The sequence below is a fragment of the Chiloscyllium punctatum genome, chromosome 37, assembly GCF_047496795.1.
Source record: "Chiloscyllium punctatum isolate Juve2018m chromosome 37, sChiPun1.3, whole genome shotgun sequence".
Lineage (NCBI taxonomy): Eukaryota > Metazoa > Chordata > Chondrichthyes > Orectolobiformes > Hemiscylliidae > Chiloscyllium > Chiloscyllium punctatum.
The window spans coordinates 45,849,661-45,874,218 of NC_092775.1; the positions used below are offsets into that span (position 1 = coordinate 45,849,661).

The following is a 24,558-nucleotide window of genomic DNA, read 5'->3' on the forward strand; positions in this document are numbered from 1 at the left end:
GAAAGTTTTGCAAAGGATCAATATTCCTACATTGGACACCTATCTCCTTTCAAGTTTTCCTGTACCATCAGCATAGCTTTTAGTGCAACGTTCACAGAGGTCTCTTAATTGGCTGCCTCTGTGTTCACCAGGTGAACTCAACTTCTCCCAAGGCAAAGAGAATCGAGCTCATTTCTTGCCTAATTTCAGATGGACTATTATGATTCAAATCTGACACCAAATTTATGTTATGATTTAGCAACAAGAAATATAACTATACAATGTTAGAATAGTAATACAATACATATATAATTTATTCTTAACATTTAGAATTAACATATGGTAAATATGGTTAATAGATGATGGCTGAACAGTGCACATTAAATAACAAATGTACTCATGATAGATACCATGTGAACACATCCTCCACCCACACTGCCACCATCACTAAGACAGTAGATCATCAAATCTTCACAAAGAATTACAATTCTTCAATTTCACTGATCTAGCCTTTGAAACTTTCTTCTAAGAACCACTCTGTCATGGACTATCTCCACAATTACTCCTGTTCTGGTTGATCGTCCTCCTTTCCTGTGTCTATGAATACCTGGACTTGAGGATTGCACTCCAGTACTCAGTAACTCGAGTTCTTCATAATAAGTAGCTTTACTAAGCTAAAACAGCTCTGGACCTTTCTTGGAGCTAAAATTTTGCTAATTTACATTCTGTTTGTGGGTTTTTACAGTTCCATGCTCAGCTTTAGTGAAGTATTAATTGTGCACAAATGCCTTTTGAACCCTTCACAGTTACTCAAGCTTCCAAGAACTAACTCCAACAGTTGGCTATCTACTATTCCTAGAAATGTCTTCTTGGGTTTTACAACAGAGTCATCCAACTCTTCCCGACTTCTCATGAAGACTCCCACCTGTCTTCCCTGAACACAGTAGCATGGCCTAACATGGAATCTATCTTCGTCTATGTCTGTCTCTTTTCAATTGCATGTAATTTTTGAGCCACTCCTTATTACCCTCCAAACTGCTTTAAGTGACCTGTTGAAAAGTTTGCAATAAACCTCTCCACTGTTGCTGGTCAGAATTGACTGTTTCCACCTGGCGATGCTTTGAACTTGTTATTTTCTCCCTTGTGAGAACTGCCAGTTACTCAAAGGCTGACAGCTGTCCTCTGCTCATCAGGGAAAGGTGATAGCTGCCACTGGTTCCCAGTGAGGGAGCCAGGTCACAGATGAGAGAGGACTGGACGGTGATTGTTGGTAAAGGTGATGAGGCAGTCAGATGAAAGGGCAGGGAAAGTGGCTCTCACTGAATCCTTCGTAACTAGGGACCTCCCTTCCTCATCTCATGTCCACAAGGATTGTTTTTCAGATTTCCCATACAGTGACTGTCCCACTGGTGGAATACTCAATATCACTGAATTGGTGTTGAGGTGTGAAGGCCATTCATGAGCTTTCCTGCCCCTGAATAACCAGGGTAGCAGTGAGAGGATGACAGGATTGAAAGCTTTTTATTTCTTGATACAAGCTTTTCAGCAATGATAAGGAAGGAAATAAAAGAAGATAGTATTTTTAATGAAGGGAAACATAGTGCTGGAAAGAAAGAATATCCTTGAAGTGCCAAAGACAGATTGTACTTGTTCAGAAACACAAGACAACAGAGCAACCAGTATTAAGGTATATCGTGTATTTTCTTCTTCGGTTCTCTGCTTGAAGAGATTACTTACTGAAATATGGCAAAGTCGGTGAGATTATGGCAAAGAGGCAGGCTAAGGGCAACAGACCATAAGACATAAAACATAGGAGCAGAAGTAGGCCATTCAGCCCATCAAGTCCCACCTCCATTCAATGGGATCGTGGCTGACCTGAAACACCACTTTCCGGTCTTTTCCCAGCAAACAATGATTCCCATAATGTTAGAAATCTGTATATCTCAGTCTTGAATATACTTATTAATTAGCCAGCTTCAATAATGGTCTGCAGTAAAGAATGCCCCAGATACATATCCCCTGAAAGAAGAAATTCCTCTTTTTGGTAAAGAAAAAGAAGGAAGCATATGTCAGGTATAGACAGGATAGATCGAGAGTATAAAGATAGTTGGAGTATACTTAAGAGAGAAATCAGGAGGGCAAAAAGGGGACATGAGATAACTTTGGCAAATAGAGTTAAGGAGAACCCAAAGGGTTTTTACAAATACATTAAGGACAAAAGGATAGCTAGGGAGAAATTTGGGCCCCTCAAAGATCAGCAAGGCAGCCTTTGTGTGGAGCCGCAGAAAATGGGAGATATGCTAAATGAGTATTTTGTGTCAGTATTTAATGTGGAAAAGGATATGGAAGATATAGAAAGTACTGAAATAGATGGTGACAGCTTGCAAAATGTCCATATTACAGAGGAGGAAGTGCTGCATATCTTGAAATGCATAAAGGTGGATAAATCCCCAGCACCTGATCAGGTGTACCCTAGAGCTCTGTGGGAAACCAGAGAAGTGATTGCTGGGCCTCTTGCTGAGATATTTGTATCATCGATAGTCACAGGTGAGGTGCTGGAAGACTGGAGGTTGGCTAACATGGTGCCACTCTTTAAGAAGGGTGGTAAGGACAAGCCAGGGAACTATAGACCAGTGAGCCTGATGTCAGTGGTGGGCAAGTTGTTGGCGGGAATCCTGAGGGACAGGATGTACATGTATTTGGAAAGGCAAGGACTGATTAGGGATAGTCAACATGGCTTTGTGCGTGGGAAATCATGTCTCACAAACTTGATTAAGTTTGTTAAAGACGTAACAAAGAGGATTGATGAGGGCAGAGTGGTAGATGTGACCTATATGGACTTCAGTAAGGTGTTTGACAAGGTTCCCCATGGGAGACTGGTTAGCAAGGTTAGGTCTCACGGAATAAAGGGAGAACAAGCCATTTGGATACAGAACTGGCTCAAAGGTAGAAGACAGAGAATGGCAGTGGAGGGTTGTTTTTCAGACTGGAGGACTGTGACTAGTGGAGTGCCACAAGGATCGATGCTGGGTTCTCAACTTTTTGTCATTTACATTAATGCTTTGGATGCGAGCATAAAAGGAACAGTTAGTAAGTTTGCAGATGGCACCAAAATTGGAGGTGTAGTGGACAGCGAAGAAGGTTACCTCAGATTATAACAGAATCTTGATCAGATGGGCTAATGGGCCGAGAAGTGGCAGATGGAGTTTAACGCAGATAAATGTGAGGTGCTGCATTTTGGGAAAGCAAATCTTAGCAGGACTTATACACTTAATGGTAAGGTCCTAGAGAGTGTTGCTGAATAAAGAGACCTTGGAGTGCAGGTTCATATCTCCTTTAAAGTGGAGTTGCAGGTAGATAGGAAAGTGAAGAAGACATTTGGTATGCTTTCCTTTATTGGTCAGAGTATTGAGTACAGGATTTGGAAGGTCATGTTGCAGCTGTACACAACATTGGTGAGGCCACTGTTGGAATAGTGTGTGCAATTCTGCTCTCCTTCCTATCGGAAAGATGTTGTGAAACTTGAAAGGATTCAGAAAAGATTTACAAGAACGTTGCCAGGGTTGGAGGATTTGAGCTACAGGGAGAGGCTGAACAGGCTGGGGCTCTTTTCCCTGGAGTGTCGGAGGCTGAGGGGTGACCTTATAGGGATTTACAAAATTATGAGGGGCAAAATCTTTTCCCTGGGTTTGCGGACTCCAGAACTAGGGGACATAGGTTTATGTTGAGAGGGGAAAGATATAAAAGAGACCTAAGAGGCAACTTTTTCACGCAGAGGGTGGTACGTGTATGGAATGAGCTGCCAGAGGAAGTGGTGGAGGCTGGTACAATTGCAACATTTAAAAGGTATTTGGATGGGTATATGAATAGGAAGGATTTGGAGGGATATAGGCTGGGTGTTGGCAGGTGGGACTAGATTGGGTTGGGTTATCTTGTTAGCATGGATGAGTTGGACCAAAGGGTCTGTTTCCATGCTGTACATCTCTATGACTCTATCTCTGTCATAACTGGATGATCCTTTACTCTGAGGTATGCCCTCTTATACTAGACTTGCCCAAAAGGAGAAACAGCATTTGCCTTGTCAAATCCTTCAAGAATGTTATATGTTTACTTCTTATTCTTCTAAACTCCAATAAATATAAGTCCAACCTACTCAACCTCTCCTCAGAAAATAATCCTGCCATGCCTGGGAACAATCTAGTGAACCTTCTCTCGGCTGTCTACATCGCCAATATACCTTTCCTTAGATAAGGGAATCAGGCATGTTCCCAATATTCCAGGTGTGGTATAATTAATGTCTTATATTGTTTTAGCAAGACTTTCCCATTTTTATATTCCATTCACTTTGAAATACAGTTGAGATTGTGCCACTGGAAAAGCACAGCAGGTCAGGCAGCATCTGAAGAGCAGGACAATTGCCGTTTCAGGCATAAGCCCTTCATCAGGAATCCTCACATCTATAGTCCTCACTTTCTCCCGCTTTGAAATAAAATCTAACATACCATTTGCCTTTCCCATTACTTGCTGAACTTGAATACTAACTTCTTGTGATTTATGCACAAGGATCCCTAAATTCCTTGCACTGAGCTTCGCTGTAGCACTGCAGCAAACCTGATACCGAGATGCTGGCCAGGGAACAGGGTTGTGTGTTAAAGTGACAGGCAACTGGAAGCTCAGGGTCTTTTTTTGTGGACAGAACATAGACGTTCTGTGAAGCGGCCACCCAGCTGATGCTTCTTTTATCCATTGTAGAGGAGATCACATTGTGAGCAGTGAATGTAGTGGACTAAATTGTGTGAACTGCAGGTAATGTGCTGCTTTATATGGCAGGTATTTTGGCCCATGGACACTGAGGAGAGACTAGGTAAACAGCAAGTGTTACACCTTCTGTGGTTGCAGGGAAAGTTGCTGTGAGGCTTGGGGAGTTTGGGGGGGGGGGGGGGGGGGCGGAGGTGGGGGGGGTGGTGGGGGGGGTTGCTGTTGAGAATGAAGGGAGAGTGGACCAGGGTGTCTCAGAGGGAATGATCCCTACGGAAGGCTGACAAGGGAGGGAAGAGGACTATTAACTGGTTGTGGCATCTCACTAGAGTTGGTGGAAATTGCAGCTATGATCCTCTGGATATAAATTCTTTTGGGATTGTAGGTAAGGACCAGGGGAACTCTTTTGCTGTTGCGGGAGGGAAGACAGGGAGTGAGGGTCAAAGTGCAGGAGACGGGTTGGACCCGGTTGAGGGACCTGTCAACAACAGTGCTGAGGAATCCTCAATTGAGGAAGATGGTAAAAAATACAGAGGCTCTCTTGTGAAAGTTGACCTCATCAGAACCAATGTGACGGAGACAGGGGAACTGGGAGAATGGAATTGAGTCTTTATAGGAAGCGAGATGTGAGGATACATATTCTAGGTAACTGTGGGAATTAGTGGGTTTATAGTGAATATTGGTTGCCAGCCTATCCTCAGAAATGGAAACAGAAGTGTTGAGGAAGGGAAGGGAGTAGTCAGAGATGGACCGGATGAAAGTGAGGTGGGGTGGAAACCTTCTGCATAGAAACGGACATTTTCCGAGCTACCATGATGTTCTAAGGAAGGGTTAACTCTACACAGATGCTGCCAGACCTGCTGAGCTTTTCTAGCAATTTCTGCTTTTGTTTCTGATTTACGGCATCTGCAGATCTTCTTTTTATTTTCTATTTAAATGATATTCATCTCTTCTATTCACCTCGATTGAGTCTTGAAAATTGAGGGCTATATGGCATTCAATAAAAATAGTAAACCACCTAAAAGGTGGAAGGGTAATACTGTTAATCAAGGATAGCATTTGTGAAAATAGTTAGAGATGACATTGATTCAGGGGATCAGGATGTAGAATCATTTGGATGGAGGTGAGAAATAGTAGGAGAAAGTTGTCTCTAGTGGGAGTGATCTATAAACCCCAGTAGTAAACAAAGTGTAGGACAAAGAAGACCAGAATAAATATTGGATGTTTATGATAAAAGGATGAAAATAATCATTGTTGAGTTTAATCTACATATGAACCGTAACCTGGATGAAAAGCTCCTTGAATCCTTTTTGAGATTGGTTTCAAAAGGTGCAGCATTAAAACATTATCAGGCAGCATGTTATATTAGACTTCGTATTGTGTAATGTGACAGAATTAATGAATGATCTAGAGTTAAAGCTCCCATAGGTAGCTGCAAGCAAAATATGATTGAATTTTACGTGTAGTTTAAAAGGAAGAAGAATGGGTCTAAGACTCGTATTTTAAACCTAAAGAAGGTTAATTAAGTAAGCAGAAGAACTGAACCAGCATTCTTAACTAAGGGATGGATCAAAGAAGTATAGTAGTAGCAATTTAATGAGATGTTTTAGACTAACAGAATATTATTACTATAAATAAAAGAAATTAATGAATGGACCTTTCATCTGTGATTTATTAAATAATTAGTGAAAGCATTAAACTTAAAGTAAACATATAGAATTAGGCACTAATTAGAACACACCTGGAGTACTGTGAACACTTTTTGTCTCCTCAGCTAAGGAAAGATATACTGGCATTGGAGACTGTCCAGAGAAGGTTCACTAGGTTGATCCCAGGTCTGGAGGGCTGAATAAAAACAAGAATTGCTGGAGAAACTTAGCAGGTCGAGCAGCATCTGTGGAGAGAAAGCAGAGTTAACATTTTGGCTTCTGCGACACTTCTTCAGAATTGTGTCAGTTACAGAAAGATTCTCTTTGAGGAGAGGTTCGAAGTCAGACAACACCAGGTTATAGTCTGACAGGTTTATTTGAAATCACAAGTATTTGGAGCATTGCTCCCTTGTCAGGTGAAGTGAGAGGGAAGCATACAGGCACAGAATGTATAGGCAGAGAGATCAAAAGGTCATACAAATGGTCTGACTAGAGTGTCGACAGGCCGAATAATAAGTCTCTGTTGATGATCAAGAGTGTCAAATGATGTGAGCAAAGTTTCAACAGCTGAAAAACAAGGGAAGGAATGACCTATATTCTAATTAAATGAGGCAGAGAAGAATTACAAAAAAATGCACGAGACAAATCAAATGACTGGCATAGCATAATAGGTATAAGAGTCGCATACGGATGGTTTAATCAAAGTAATAAGTAATCCAAATCTGTACAAACCAATTAAGGTAGAGAGATCATAACAATTTATCAAGATGGTAGTGTCAAAGCAGGACAGTAAGGAAGATTTTACACATACAGAACAGTAGAATCACATGTAGCGCGACGAACTGAAGATCATGGTTGAGGCCGTCTTCATGAGTACGAAACTTGGCTGCTTAGTGATTCTGCGCCATTGTGTACCTTGAAGTTCACCTTGGAGGATCGGAGACTGACCGCTAAAGTGTTCGTTGACATGCATGCTAGCTTAGAGTAGTGCTGGAAATGCACAGCAGGTCAGGCAGCATCCGAGGAGCAGGAAAATTGACATTTTGGTAGCCCTGATGAAGGGCTCCTGCCCGAAACATCGATTTTCCTGATCCTTGTATGCTGCCTGACCTGCTGTGCATTTCTAGCACCACACTAATCTTGACCCTAATCTTCAGCATCTGCAATCCTCACTTTCACCATGTATGCTCAAGCTGTCAGGAGATGCATTAACCTCAGCTCCATCAGGGCCGCACACACAAGATAACGCAGAATGTCATCCAAGCACAATGCAATGCCATCGAGGCTCTCAAGACCAATGGCAACATTATCATCAAACCAGCAGACAAAGGAGGAGCCAGTATCATAAAGAATAAAAATAGACTATTGCAAAGAGACATACTGACAACTGAATAACCAGGAACATTACTGACAACTAACTGCCAATCCAACCAAAGGACACATCGTCAACTCAACAGACCGATCAAGCCCTTTGATCCAGACCTTCAGAGTATCCTATGCATTCTCATTCCACATACTTCTTGCATTGGAGACTTCTACTGCCTTCCAAAGATATACAAAGCTAACACACCTGGATGGTCACTTATATTGGGCAACGGGACCCTTTGCTAGAACGTCTCTGGCTATATCGAAGGCACCTTGAAACCCATTGTACAAGGAACCCCCAGCTTCTGTTGCGACACCACGGATGTCTTTCAAAAATTCGGCACTCATGGACCAGATGAATCAGGAACATTCCTCGTCAGAATGAACATTTCGGCATTCTGCACCAGCATCCCCCATGACAACAACATCACTGTCACAGCCTTAGTATTCAACAACAACTGCCAATTTCCAGATGCCATTCTAGAACTCAGCTGCTTCATCCAGACACACAGAACAGCCATAGGGACCATATCTGCACTCAATATGCCAACATTTTCATGCAGAAGTATGAGTAAGACTTCTTTGCTGCACAGGACCTCCAACTAATGCTAATACACTGGTGTTATTTCCTTCCTTTGGGCTCATGGCAAGGAATCACTGAAATGACTACAGAGTGATATCATCAAGTTTCATCCCACCATCAGACTTAGCATGGACTACTCTTCAGAATCAGTCTAAAATCAGATTATTACTTAAATGAGGGATAATTGCAGAATTTTGAGGCAAAGAGGAATTAAGTAATTCTGATGCTTGAGTCACAAAAAGCTAGTGTGCAGCACATAATCAAAAATGCCAATGGGATGCTATCCTTTATTTTGAGGGGAATTGAACTTATAAGTGATTATATTATGCTTCAGTTCAACAAGGTGTTGGTGAAACTCTATCTCAAATATCATTGCAGTTTTGCTCTCATTCATTGGAGTTAGTTCAGAAGAGGTTTGATACTTGGAAAAAGTCTTGTGTGGATAGGTTTCAAAGGGTGGGCTTGTTTCCACCAGAGTTTAGAAAAGTAAGGGATGACTTAATTGAAGTGCATAAGATCCTGTATGTTTTGATAGATCAATGTAGAAAGGATGTTTCCTCTTGTAGATGGAAACTAGAGGGGAGAAAACAAAACAAAGAACTGCAGATGCTGGAAATCAGAAACAAAACATTCTGAAGAAGATCATTGGTCCCAAAATGTTAACTCTGCTTTCTCTTCACAGATGCTGCCAGACCTGCTGAGTTTCTCTAGCAATTTCCATTTGTTTCCAAACTTGAGCCCTGTTTTAAAATTAAGGATTGCACTTTTATGAGTCTTCTTTTTTTCTTAGAGGTCTGTGTGATTTGGGAACTCTTTGCCTCAGAAGGTGACGGAAACAGGTTTTCAAGACATAGATAAATTCTTTTTAGGATGGGGAATCAAGGGTTATTGGAGGTAGAAGGGAAAACGGAATTCAAACGCAAACAGAAAGGCCATGATCTTACTGATTGCCAGAGCAGGCTCAAGGTGTCAAATGGTCTACTTCTGCTCCTATTTCTTATGCTTGTATGTTCAAGTTAAGCAGTATATGAATTCCAGCGGAATATGAAAGTAGGCTATATCTCCTTCGGAGTGTCCATGAATTTTGCTGATTTTTGTTTCAGCATAATTTGACCAATTTTCTCCAAAGTTAATTCTGCCAGGAATTGCAATGATTTATCAATAATTTCAAAATCAACTTTGTCTTTGTGAATTTTTATTTCTAATCTCCATAGTCATTGTTTTCACTAACTTGTCGATATAATTAATGAAATTGATTCCCCTGGAAGCTAAACTCTTCTGCTAAATTTTATTTACTTTAGACTTTTGTTTATTCTCAGATTGACCTAGTTGTCAAAGTCTTTTAAAACTTTATCAGAAGTATCTGTACCTTCTTTGATATTCTGGCAATATATTATGCCATATGCTATAGGACACACAGTGTAAATATATTCAACCCCCAATGTGATTTTAATTTTTGAGCAATTTTGTACTTTAAGAATTTTTTTTTCAAGATGTGCAAGCCTGTGTTCCTTTTCTGTCCCTTTCGACTTTAACAACATCCTTCCTATAGAAGGGCAACTGGAAATGTACGCAGTATTCTAAAAGTAGCCTCACCAATGACCTGTACAGCCACAACATGACATCCCAAATCCAATACTCTGTGTCCTGACCAATGAAGACAACTATACCAAACACCTTATTCACCACCCTGCCTAACTACGACACAACTTTCAAGGAACTATGCACATGCACCCCTAGGTCTCTTTGTACGGCAACACTCTCCAGAGCCCGACCATTAATTGTGTAAATCCTGCCCTGGTTTGCCTCACATTTTGCCTCACAAAATGCAACACCTTACATTGATCTAAAACTCCATTTGTCACTCATCAGCACATCTGATTAAGTTCCCTTTGTACTCTGAGATAATCTTCTTCACTGTCCATTGCACCACCTATTTTGGCGTCATCTGCAAACTTACTAACCATGTCTCCTTAATGCACATCCAAATCATTCTTATAAATAACAAAAGGTAGTTTTCTGTATTTTTTATTAAGAATTTTTCAATTATCAAAATGGTAGTTCCAGTCTTCTGAAGAGTTTTTTTTGCCTTTTACAGTCCAAGATGGAGCTCTTCCTGCTTCTTCCAAAGTAAAATGGATGTTTTCTCACTTTTTCAAATGCTAAGCATATCCCCCTGCACAACTTCTAACTAAAGTTCTTTGGCCATGACCTTAATAAATCATCCCACTGAAATCGAAGTATAAATCATATAGATCCTGATCTGGTAAAATTCCTCTACACTGGGGAGACAGGCCGCTTACTTGCGGAACGTTTCAGAGAACTCCTCTGGGACACCCGCACCAACCAACCTAACCGCCCCGTGGCTGAACACATAAACTCCCCCTCCCACTCCGCCAAGGACATGCAGGTCCTTGGCCTCCTCCATCGCCAGACCATGGCAACACGATGCCTGGAGGAAGAGCGCCTCATCTTCCGCCTAGGAATCCTCCAACCACAAGGGATGAATGAAGATTTCTTCAGCTTCCTCATTTCCCCTCCCCCCACCTTATCTCAGTCCCAACCCTTGGACTCAGCACCGCCTTCTTGACCTGCAATCTTCTTCCCAACCTCTCCGCTCCCAACCCCTCTCAGGCCTATCACCCTCACCTTAACCTCCTTCCAACTATCGCATTCCCAACACCCCTCCCCCAAGTCCCTCCTCCCTACTTTTTATCTTAGCCTGCTTGGCACACCTTTCTCATTCCTGAAGAAGGGCTTATGCCCGAAACGTCGATTCTCCTGCTCCTTGGATGCTGCCTGACCTGCTGCGCTTTTCCAGCAACACCTTTTTCAGTTCTGATCTCCAGCATCTGCAGTCCTCACTTTCTCCTGGTAAAAATCTTAGAATTGTTCAAACATTCTTGTTGATTAGACTTCTTCTAACTTTTGCTTTTTACCTTTTCAGTTAATTCTGTTGTCTTTTCAGTACTGCGGCAGTAGAATTATTTCTCTGGCTTAAACTTTATCCTATGCAGCTCTCTTCGTGCAGCCTATTTGCAATGGTGCAATGCTCATTTTGAGAAGTGAGAACTTTATTTTCACCCCTTTTTGTTCCCTGTCTGGCATTTGCAACAGTTTAGAAAAACATTTTACACTATTCTCTCTAACTTCACATCTGGATCCTTTACAACCCTCTAAAGCGCCTTTCAATTTAAGTTCTTTGCCTTGTCCCAGTGTGACTAATTTTGACCACTTTCATAGCCCACACTGTTTACCCTGAATGTCATACCACCTCTGAGTTGAAGTTCATCTTCTGGAGTGCTGCTTTCACCCTGTTGCTACTGTGTAAAATACTGCTGACTACTTGTCAGTTTTCACATTACAGTCATTGACTGCGTCTTTTTAAAGCAGTAATGTTCTTCAAGTGGCAAAGTTAATTGTGTTCAAAACATTTGTCCTTTAATGTCAATTGGAATTTGACTCTGTAACATTTCTGCAATTTTATATTTTCAAATACCTGCACTGCCAATTTGTATCTTCAAGGTACCATCCACTGGTGGCTTGTGGCTAGGTGGTTTGCTGCCACCAATCTTCCTTTCTATGCTAAGAGCCTATCTAATTATCAGTGGTAGAGGATAGACTACAATATGGGCTTAACAAGAAGAGGTACTTTGTCTTATATGAGGAAAAGATTATTGTGTGATAAAAATAGATATCATTAATATTAGCAACATAGTCAAGACTATAACTATCAGGTTCCTGACACATTACATCTGACCCTATTTGGATCTCATATACGATAAGTTGTTTCTCTATCCAAAGACTGTGATTTGATCAAATTGGCTGGAGCTCAAAAGAGCTCAACATTAACTCTTGCAGAACTAATACTTTATACAACAGTAGTCTCTATCCATTTTTTAAAGAGACAATGGCATTCAATGGCATTCTATTCTGTATATAGAATTTTGCAGTGATGCAAAATGGTTTTAATTTTGAACTGCCAATAAACTTGTGATGTTTTGGTGTCTGAATGCACCACACAAAAAAAAGTTCTAAAATACTCCCAAATTTTCATAAGTTACCTTTACATTGTCAATTGTGAAGTTTGCTCACTTATTTTGGAGCCTGACGAATACTATTGAAAAAGTTCCTGCTCATGAAAGAATATCCAGTCTTTGCAGTGCTGATAACCACAGTCAATCTATTCCAACATGGAATGATTAAAAGAAAACATAATATAAAATACCAATCATAGCTTTCTAGTCAAGTGCCAGAATAATAGAACATTCTTTTTGCTGAGCGATATTGTTAGAGGTCATTGGCACCACTTTTCTTAATGCAATGCTGCAGAAGCATCCAATATTTCCTTTAAAATTTGATCAATTTTCTTCAGAATATAGCATTTCTTTAAACCAATAGTGATTTCTTTCATAGTGTTCACCTGCATTGAGGTTGCAATCATTTAAGATGAAATTTATTCTCTTTCCCATTGTTCACTTGTCTTTTACCAAATCATTTTTAGAGGAGGTACTGGTGGCAGAATTGTCTTGCTTTTTTTAAAAAGTGTTAGGGTGGACGGGTTAGGTGGCAACTAACACACAATCCACACACTCTCAGTGTCATCAACTGACCAGATTTTTAAAAGCTGATAGACAGGCCTTGAAGCTGCCATTTCTTAATATTTACTGATCGAGACTTACTCTTCAGCAGATACAGAGTTGGGAAAATAAGGACTTTTTGTTCTGTTCTTATGGGGTTGAAGTAATGGGGAAGTTTAGGTGGAGGCAAAGACAAGTGTTTGCTTTTAGAGACTGGAGCAATTGAAGGCCCCATCCTAGTCCAGCTGGTAGGTCACCCTGACTTCCTAATTAGGAAACCATTTTCTCTCTTACCAGGAATGCAGATAACTGGCGAGGTGGAAAGCTGAGACCGTTAAATGGCCTTTTCACACTGAACATATTCAGTGAGGTGGCTTCAAAGCCATCTCATCCCTTTATTTCCCCTTCTCATCACTTTTCACTTGACACTTTCAAAGTAAGGAGAATTGGACCCTGACAAACTGACATGCTGGTTGTTGTGATGTAAAGATGTTTGCTCTAACTCGCTTAATGGTACTCGCTTAATGTGATCAAATAAGCAGCTTCATAAATCAGTGCCTTATTTCAAGACAATGGGAGGAGAAATGAAGAGTATGCTTTACCTTAAGACATGTGACATTGCCTTTGAAAATAGATGCTGTGTCTTGAATGATCATGTCTTCTTCTCTAATGTATAAGACTGTGTTTCTACAAATCTAGGAGGAAGACAAAATAACTGAGTGAGAAAGGAAGAGGCAGACACTTTTTGAAAGTCTTTTCTAAAGTTTGTATCATGAGCAACTGAGGTAAATTCAAAATGAAATTCAAAAACCTATACAATAAATTTAGTGGTAACTTAAAATTGGCCTTAAACCTAAACAATTCCAGTGGGTTCCAAAATATCCTGAGTATTCACAGATAAGCTATAAAGTTTTGTTTCATTACTCTCTATTGGAACCACCAATTTTACATGTAGTTATTTTCCATTCGCATACCCCAAGTGCAGAGGTCCCAGGCTCAACATGAACATTGACCAACTGACAAAAGCACATGGAGAAATGAGCGCTATGCAGCTGAGTTCCTGGCTAGTGCTATTGTTGCCTTCCAACTATAACCAGAAGACTCTCAAGCAAGAATATTAAAATGAGCAAAATTGAAAACTTATCTAACTTGGTTGAAAAGTGTTTGGCTTGTTTCTGAGACATCTTTCAATCTCACAATCTCAGGGTTCCTAGAGCAGAATTTTGCACCAATAACCTTCAGCTGTCACATGTTGCAGTCCCAATTATCTCAGATGATATGGAATGAGTGGGATGGGAGAGTGGATTTGAGAATTCCCTGTCTGTTTCATTATAACACAATAAAGAGCTAGATCCATTGCAGATATGACATGTCAATTATAAGGAGAAAATGCCAGGCAATATGGAGGTACAGAGGCTCAGCATTAAAGTTCTCAGTCTTATTTACACAAATCAACTTATGAATCTGAAACAGATTTTGAAAATAATATTCCATCTAACTTTTCAAACACCTCCATCTTACCCAATCTAATTATTCAATAATCAACTTGTGAAATTTTGATATCTGATTCATTCTTGAACCGTTCATATCTTTATGTCATCTCTAATTTTATCACTGTAAATACACTCCTTTTCCAGCTGTTCTCCCTACCATAATATCTCTAACTTATTAACTCGCTGATGTTTTCCTCCTGTCACTGCATAGTTTACTTTTGATTTAATGGAATAGAGCAATACTTACTTTAATAGTACTATTTTAACAATACTATTACTTTGCTTCCAGCAACAAAATTCCATGGCCTTTTTATCTGTTCTAATTTTCATTATTTGCTGAGTTTTTCTCTGAAACTTGACCATAAAGTTTTTCTTTAATTAAAGAAGTCCTCTCACCTCAAATTGGTTTATTAGTTAAAAGAACTGATTGTGTAGGCTCATTAGCAGCATCCCTAACAGCAAACACTATCAAGGCAATTCCTCTATCTCAATCATCAGGACATTTTTGACAACAAGCTTGAATTGTTGTCTTTTTAAGGTCATAGATTCGTTCACCGAGTTGTTGTGGTCTTCAGCAGATGTTTCGTCGCCTCACTAGGTGACATCATCAGTGCATCTTCGATACAGTGTTGATGGTCTGTCCAGCCTGGCATTTATGTGTCTCTGTTTTTTGGTACTTAAGATTCCATATCTGCGTGGTTTGTATGTGCAATCCTGTTCAACATGTTTATTGATTGAGTTCTGGGTGGAATGCCAGGCTTCAAGGAATTCTCTCGTGTGTCTATATTTAGCTTGTGCTAACATTTTCCCAGTTGAATTCATGCCCTTTGTTGTTGTGTGGTTGGAAATGAGAGAGTACTGATCAGGTCTGGCAGTGGCGAGATGATGTTCATGCACACGTATGGTCAGTTTTCATCCTGTTTGTCTTATGTAGTGTTTTTCACAGTCCTTGCAGGGTATCTTGTAAATAACATTTGTCCTGTTGGATGTGGGTGTCGGGTCTTTAACCTTTGTGAGGAGCTGCTGAAAGGTGTTTATTGATTTGTGGGCCATTAAGATTCCTCGGGGTCTGAGAAGTCAGGTAGTCATTTCTGATATTTCTTTGATGTACAATATGATCACTATCATGTTTGGTTGTGTAGTTTTTTCGTCTTTAGGTTTGTTGAGTAAGTATTGTAGGATAGTGCTCTTGGGGTACCTGTTTTGCTTAAATCCCCTTGAATAGGCTTTCCTGTTCTACCTTCTGGAGTTTTGAGTTGCTGCATTGTGTCTTTGCTCATTTAAATCCTGTTCTAATGAAGCTTTGTTTATGGGTGCTGGGGTCATTGCTATTATAATTCAGTATCTAGTCTGTATGGATGTTCTTCCTGTACACACTGGTCTGGAGTTCACCTGTAGGTATGCATTCCACTAATACATCCAGGAAGGGTTGTCTGCTGTTGTTTTCCTCTTCTTCAGTGAACTTTATTCCAGTGAGGATGTTATTGATGTGGTGGTGGTTTTTTTCTCATTGTGTATGTTTAGTGATGACAAAGGCATCATCTACATACCAAATCCAGAGTTTCGGTTGGGTAATGGGGAGAGCTATCCATTTTAAGTGTTGCATTACTGCTTCTGCTATCATTCCAGATATTGGTGACCCTACTGGTGTACCGTCGATTTGTCTGTACACTTGTCCATTGAATGTAAAGTGAGTAGTGAGGCATAGGTCCAGTAATTATAACACAGAGTTCTTGTTGATACTGCTGGTGTCGTTGGGTGTCCTAGTAACTGCTTCATCCAATAATGTGGCAATCATACTCTTGGCTAAGTCAATGTCTATAGATGTGGTCTTTTAGTTTTGATGTCATATTCCCAATGTTCCTTGAGATCATGAATGATGAGCTGAAGATGTAAATTGCTTTATTCGTTATTTCTTTGAATGCTTGTAACACAAAATTTGAAACTTGATCTAAATATAGTTCTTTGGAAATGCCAAAGTTTGTAGAAATTTGTACTGACATTTCCATTTTCTCCAAAGGCACTGCCTCAGAAAACCTATGAAAAATATGCATAATTGTTAAAAGGTACGTGTTGCTATCCTTGGTTTTAGGCAGGAGATCGACACAATCTGTTAAGACATTGCTAAAAAGGTTCTTTAAAAGTTAATAGCAGAATTAAAGGCATAGGTTTAATTAGCAGAGTTTCCACATGACTGATTTGTATAGCATATCTGGCAACATTTCACCATATTTTTATATAATCTTGATCAATAAAAATGTACTTAAGTGACTTACCACTGGAATTTCATGAGGAACTTGTAAAATTTGTTTACGATACTCAGAGGCGACTACCACAACCTGATAGTCTACTGCTCATTCCTGATTGTTATTTAGATGGTCTCTGTTTCCTCATTAGCAGTTTGGCTTTTAAATAATAAAACCCACATATTGATTCTGATTGAGTTTTTGATTTGACTGTGTGATCTAGTTCTTTCATTTCAGGAGTTGCCTGTTGCATTTCTGTTAAAGGCGATAGATAAAAAAAGAATAAAGGTGACATATTTAACTTAAGTGTTTGAAAATTCTGTCAAATAACTGAATTTCAAAGCCATCTCCCTTCTTCATAAGCTTCTCCTCTTTCTGTCTTATTCATTGTACTGTGACTAGATCTCAGGCCCAGTCAGGAAAACAACAAGGGTATTCCTCCTCTAGCATCTCAGTTCCTTTTATTTCTATTGGGTAATCCACCACTTCTGGTGAAGTCAAAAGTTTTCTCCCAAAGCTTAAATCAATTTTTTCGATAGGGATTTGTTGCAGTCCTCCAACTACAACTTCTCTATTTTCTATGTCACTTCTTAATCTAACTCTACTTAATGGAAAACACTGGAGAAACTCAGCAGGTCGGGCAGCATCTATAAAAATCAGAATACAAACATTTAAGACTCAAACATTTAACTTTCATCCTCTCTCTACAGATATTGTCAGTAGGACCCTGTGAAGCAGCAAGGACTGGAGGGATCTTGGTTTGCATGTCCATTAGTCTCTTAAGGTCATGGGACAGTAGATAAAGTGATTCAGTAGACTTATGGGATACTGGCCTTTATTGACCAAGGGATAGTGTTTGAGAGTGGGGATGTTATGCTGGAACCATTTGAAATGTTGGTTCAGCCACAGCAGGAATATTATCTGCAGTTCTGGAATCAGTGTCATCGGAGGGATACAATTGCACGGGACAAAGTGCAGAGGAGATTTACCAGGATGCTGCCTGGACTGAAGAGTTTTTGTTTTGTCTGTGGAGTGGTGGAATGGAATTGTCAATGTCAAAGGTCTTCTGCCTGTCAACCACAAAGTGATTCGTTTCCACATAGCTGAATAGTATGTAAGTTTGAACAATATAGCCAGGAGCCTCCTGAACCTAGGCAAAGAAGTTGGTATTCTTGTTTCTGCAATAAAAACACCTAAAGCCAAGAAGAAAGTCATTTAACTTTCTCTTGTCAGTTGCTGTAAGCTGTAGTTTTCAACGAATATGTCAGTGACTCCATAATTTGTTATCCAGTCCCTCTGTACCTCCTACAAGCAAGTGAAAACCATCCAGAGAAGAGAGAGATCAGTGTACAGCAAGTACTGACAAGCAAAGGATAATCTCAGTAAACCCTGTGCACAATGGTCATTTAACTGCCTTCCCAGTTTTCCCTTCCACCAAAACAACCACTGTTTTCTTTGTGTCTGTCTTTATGTATGCATGTGAGGGAGTTTTATAAAAAGGTTGAATTTCAATTGATAGCATTACATGTAGACATTTAAAGTTGTTTATTTGCAATTATTTGTTATAAATGGTAATTCTTTGTAAGTTCAGAAGTCAGTCTGATTGACAGATTTCTCGATGGGATGGGATGGGTTGGGGGAAGATATCAAAACAGGCCTCAGAAGCAAGTAGATCTGATCTATAACCTGGTGGGTAAAGGTGCCCAATCTGCAATAAGAGTCCAAAATTAATTGTGGTGTGGTCAGATGGCAAAGGCAAATCTTTGTGGAATAAGTCAGTTTCCAATCCTGATCTCTGGAGTCTTTGTAAAGTCAGAGTGTCTGACTGGGGAATCACTTAGTATGCTGAGATGAAGTACTGCTGCTGCTCTCCTGTTGATCCACAAGCAATGAAGATACTTATCTATTCCTTAAACCTGGTCTCTCCTCCCTAGTTTCCTCAATCCTGGGAAACTGATGCCCATTGCAAAATTTACAAAGAAGCTTAAATGATTAGATTAGATTACTTACAGTGTGGAAACAGGCCCTTCGGCCCAACAAGTCCACACCGCCCCGCCGAAGCGCAACCCACCCATACCCCTACATTTACCCCTTACCTAACACTACGGGCAATTTAGCATGGCCAATTCATCTGACCTGCACATCTTTGGACTGTGGGAGGAAACCGGAGCACCCGGAGGAAACCCACGCAGACACGGGGAGAATGTGCAAACTCCACACAGTTAGTCACCTGAGGCGGGAATTGAACCCGGATCTCTGGTGCTGTGAGGCAGCAGTGCTAACCACTGTGCCACCGTGCCGCCGTGAGAGGGTGCCAGTTTGATTAAGATATTTGAATGACCTCATAGGAGGAGGTTGCTACCCTCCCCTTCTTCGATTTCAGTTGAATTTAGGAATTGAGGTTCAGAGACATGTCCGGGTGAGGTTTTAGGTTTTTAAAATTTTAACAAATGATGTGATCATAATACAGCCATTTTTGAGAGTTAAAAATTTCAGTCTGCTGCTCTGTATTGTACAGAGTGAATGTACATCCTCCACTTGAATCTCTCCAATTTTAATCACTCCACTCTGGATAGCCATTCCTTCAGTTTTGAGCCTTTAAATCTGGAATTCCATTTCTAAATTTCTCATTAACTCTCCCTCTTTTAGCACACTCACTTAACAACCTTTTGACCACCTATCACAATAATTTCTAATTTAGCTAGAATGAATTAATAAGAATGATGTAGTGTATTTGTAGCTTCTTTAGGTCCAGGTCAATTTCCATCTGCTGTAGAGATGTGTCTATAACATATCTGAACAGGTTGATTTAAAAAAAATACAGACCTAAAAAATATTTTGGATGTTCAATTTATAGTTCTGTTTAGTGATGGAAATATTAAATTAAACTGCATTGACAATACTTAAGGGGTGATGAACCATTAATTATCCTAGGATATTAAAGCTGTATGATTAATTTAAGCTTCACCAATTTCAGTCAGCTATAATTGCTCATAGGTTCCTTCACCAGTCCTCACTAAGTTACCTGCCATCTTGATCCAAGTCATGGGTGTGACAGACCCTTAAGAATGATTGCATTATCAATGAAGTTGAGGAAGACAATTCATACAAGCCAGCGTCCAAAATGTAGCGGATTCATTGTTTTATTTATCCTCTCATTTCATTGTTGTATTGTGAATGTAACTTATATTGTATAACATGAGCACGCTTGTGATTTCTGAAGTAAGTAGGAAGGAGCGATTTGCACATTTGTTAAAGTCTGATGTGAATATTTGATGATGCAAGAGTTGATGAAGCCTGAAACAAAACCTTGTAAATTGATTCTGAAAAGGTAATCTTCTATCAGTTGGGGTAGATTTAATGGACTGATACAGGAACAGACGATGCAGATGTACTGTAATTACTTGGTAATCTGTATTTTAATTCAAGTTTTCTGTTTCCTTCTATCATTTGCTGAAACATTGGGCGCAATCTTAACCTGTGACTATTTTATGCTCATTTAGAGCTGTCAAGGACCAAGATCTGATTGGTCAAACATCTATAAACTCATCACCAGATGATAGAAAGCTAATTTGAAGTACTTATTAACTTCTCATGATGACTATAAAAAGGTCCTGTGGAGGACAAAGCTAAAGTGATATAATAATGAAGTCTTCCGGGGTAAGAACACAGGGAAAAAAAAATTAAAGCCCAGAGGAGAGCCATTTGGCCCATTAGTGATTTAAAAATCCAAGACTTTGTTCATTGTTCCAACTCAATACAGAATTGTGATGAATTTAGGCTTGTTCTGTATGACATGGTGATTTTTTTTTAGTTTCCCCACCACATCACATGTTATATCTACCTGTGTCTAGGGCCTGCTTCAGTGCTCCTCAAATCCAACAAGAAGCCAACCCTACCCTATTTTGTTGAACAAAATACTCATCAACCTTTTTTAAAAAGTTTAAATTTTTCACCATTATTATTCCTCCTAAATCACTCCAGTAAAATAGAATTATACTAGAAGGTTTTCGGGTTTGATACCAACAAACATATTGTTGTCCAATAACAACCACCAACTACAAAGCGATCTTAACCACAAGCACTAATTTTAGTAAAAATGTCTTGCATACACTTGCAAATACAGGAAGTTTACAGTTACCAAATAAATACCACCTTCAACAAGGAAGACAATAAAACACTCAGAATAATCAAAGAACACTTTTTCTTGGTAGTTTTAACAAGTAGAAAAAAAGGTTAAAGTGCATATGTCTAATCTGTGTGAAATCATGTACTCAATGATTGCCTATTCCTCATCTGCACATTTACCAATTAGAGAAGCAATTAGCACATTTAGATTTCCACCTGGCCACATGTGGTTAGTGGTTAATGTATTGAACAACACTGGAATAATAAGGTTAAATGAATGAGCATGGGGGCTGGCTGATTTTTTTTTGTCCTCCTGAAACATCAAGTTGCAGTAGATTGCCCACTATAGCTACATGTAAGTAAAACTAATGCCATTAAATGATTTGGGTTTCACAGAAACAACATTCAAATTAAACCTGTTTTGAATTCTAACAACATACATTTATAGCAGTACCCTTAACCAAATGAGTTGTCCCAAAGTGCTTCAACTGGAGGACCATAAACTATAGTCCACTGATCATTGCATTAGCTGATGAATAGCTTGGTTTTAGAAGTAGATTTTATGAATAATGTAAAAGAGGAAAGTACACTAAAGCAGAGGGGAGGGAATTCCAGAGCTTGAAGACATAGCCATCAATGATGACACATTTATAATTCAGAATGCATTAGAAAATTACAGATATCTTGGAGAGTTATGGACTGGACTTTTAATCAAATAACACTCCAGTTTCTTGAGTTTAGAAAAACTGACCCTTGTAGCTTTCTGTTTAAAAACATGATTAAATACTTGGATTTCTACTTTTTCTTTAACCTTAGTGTTCACAACCTAAGATCCTAAGCCACACAATCTAGCACTGATCACACACATCGAATGAGAGGTGGTTCAGAAGTAATGGGGCAGGTTAACAATGTTTTTATTATTTACAGCATTTGTGAAGCAACCTTAAAACCTAGTCTATCAGAATTTTAACAATCTTCTGTCTTGATATATTTTGTTAAAACTTGTGAACACATTTTGTTATAAAACACAACCCTAAATGTTATCTCGTAAACCGACCGAATCATTTTTGAGCAAAAATGGTCAAAATACTATACATAACAAATACGTTACTCAGTTTTATAGGAGACTTTCAGTCTTTACTCCTAAAGCCGTGAAATGCTCCAAACCTCTCAATCAAAGACCAATAGCATTTCCTTCCTGCCTCCTCACAACTTCCTACAGCAGGTCTTATCGATGTAGAAATACTGAGATCATCAGTCTGCTTTCAATGCCAAGTCAAGTCTTTTAACAGGAAACTGATGGCAAAAAGGTAAATTAAAACAAAATTCTCACCTCCTTCAAGGCGTCTGCAGTTTTGTTATTTTTTTAGGAACATGGGAGTATTATGACAACTGAGACCCAGATATATTTGCTTATCTGAAACATGGAGTCCTGCATCCATAAATCCTGATCACCTTATGAAGACTGTTTGTTTATTTTTATCCCACAGTCATTGCCAGATTTCAATCTGGTCAGTACCGATAGCGTCCGTCTTAGCTAGGCTTGTCAGAATAATCTGATAAGCTCCCATGCGACCTCTTTTGATAAAAATTGGCAAAGGATTAAGAAGAAATCTTTGTTCTTCCATCAGCTTAAAGTAAACATTACAAAAATAATTCATTATAATCAAAATAGCTATGGTACACAACTGTTTAGTGCGATTATTCTGTAAGAAATCTAATTAGCAAAATACAAATGCAACCTCAGAATTATTCTTGTTTTCTTTATCAGGTCTTTCAGCTAAAGCTGCAATTGCCTACTCTTTAGCTAGCTGCAATACATATTGGAATAAAATCATATATATTTATGACAAGAAAGACTATCTCAATTCAGTAAGCACTCAGGAAATATGATAAATTTAAGAATCCTGTTTTAATTGAATCCTAAAATTTAACATGTTTGTTAAACTCTGGTTTAAAAACTCAAATTACATATATTAACATTGAAATTGCTTTATTCCCTTTTGTGTTTCCAAGTCATAATGGGGTTTTAGTTCAATTCTTGGCTGAGTCCAACACATTTATAATTACTTTAATTAGATCACCTAGTTTGATAATATGTGCTGATACTGCCACTCCTTGATTTGATCATCATCTCTCTGCTGTCTTTCAAGTTACTTTAATTAAGTAAACATGCCAATGCAATGAACTATGACTCATATCTGGATTCAGCAATCTACCTTTAGCACAATCATAGCAGTACATTAAATAGTTACAAATAATCAGAGTAAACCAAGGGTTTTCAATCGTTTTACTTGGAGGCACTCCCCTCCATTTTTAAAATTTCATACATGTCTGGAGTACACGCCAAATATTTTTCTTATGGTGGAAACACATACATTTGTTATTTTGTTTTATTTACTTAATGTGTCAAGATAATTGATTGCATAATTTCCAGTGCTGTGTGTGCTGCGTGAGAGCTGCAAGGGATAGATTGAAAACTTCAGGCAAGATGACAAACTTTTGTGTCATGCTGGCAGAGTGAATGAGGCTTTTAAAATTAGCTACTGCAAGACATTTTGGTGTTTTAGAATTAAGAACTGCTCCTCTTTAGAGATACTCGTTTGGCATTTGGCAATGTAGTGGTGTTTTGGTAGCAGACAATTCAGGAAACAATCTTAAGATAGTGCGTCAGAGTTTAGCATTTGACAAGTTATTTCATGAGTGTCAAGGAATCTATATACTTTCAAGTTATATTTTTGAATAAATAATCTGACCTCATGTACAAATAGTTAAGTCCTATGTATTACATAGATGATTTAAAAGCCAATTGTATAAGATATTTTAATTGACACTGGATGTTGGATGCAATTTGAGTTATCCATTTACCATCAAATCAGGGATAAACTTACAAAGGATATGACCTGAATCATGCCCCAAGCTGCAACATTACTGGCTTCTACAGAAATGAATGAGTGTAAAATCGAAGCTCCTATTTGGTGCTCATTGTTTCGGCTAGATGTTTATCATTCACAGACTACTGAATGAATTGAGAAAATCTTTGGAACCACCGTATAGTTCCGTCATCTCCAGTAGCTCAAAGCCCTGGAATTCCCTACTATTCTTCCTCCCTCTCATTTTCCCTCCCTTCCTCCCTAACAAGACTGCAGGAATACCTGCAGAGTTTATGAATGTGGTTCACCACCACCTTCTCAAAAGTGATCAGGAATGGTCAATAAATACTAGACTTGCCACATACCATAAACACATTTTTAAAAAGCTATCTTTTCAATGTGTTAATTCAGTCCTAGCATACTTTACTCTGCACAGAATCACAATAAAAACTATGCAGTTAATTATTGCATGAGTTTAATAAAAATTGAGCATTCCGTTAGAATTATTGATCACAAAAGTGTTTTTGTCAAGAAATAATTCATAAAATTAATTGCATCTTTATTCAACAATTCAAGCAACCAGAATTGCAAATGCATTTAATACAGTTTGTACCTTGAGTGTTACATTCTGTCCCCATCAGATACAGGATGAAGATGTGTTTGGTTGAGACATTTATGTAGATTGCTCATCCACATTCAGAGTCACCATTTGAAACAGGTACAATAGATTATTTTCTGAGGGGCTTTGGACATACAAGAGGTCAAGAAGATACTTCAAATTTGTTCTCAGTGGGACTGATCCACTGGTTGATATTTAATACTGGGTTCATGTTTTAGAAGACTTGCATTCTATTGCTGAAAATCAGAACTTGTCATTCTTTTTAGCTTTGCCTTAAACATATTA

At 39.0% G+C, this 24,558-nt stretch overlaps 1 protein-coding gene across 2 annotated transcripts in view; it reads right to left on the reverse strand.

Moving 5' to 3' along the window:
- Window positions 1-22,251, reverse strand: part of LOC140463075 (transcription elongation factor A protein 1-like) — a 136,599-nt gene extending 114,348 nt beyond the window's left edge. For both annotated transcript variants that reach the window (XM_072556759.1, XM_072556754.1), the window contains exons 1-2: window positions 22,115-22,251; window positions 13,517-13,609 (exon numbers count right to left, since the gene is read on the reverse strand). In XM_072556759.1, the coding sequence (XP_072412860.1) occupies window positions 13,517-13,570 (54 nt within the window). In that variant the 5' untranslated portion in view covers window positions 13,571-13,609; window positions 22,115-22,251. The remainder of the gene's footprint in view (window positions 1-13,516; window positions 13,610-22,114) is intronic.
- Window positions 22,252-24,558: the final 2,307 nt, after the last annotated feature.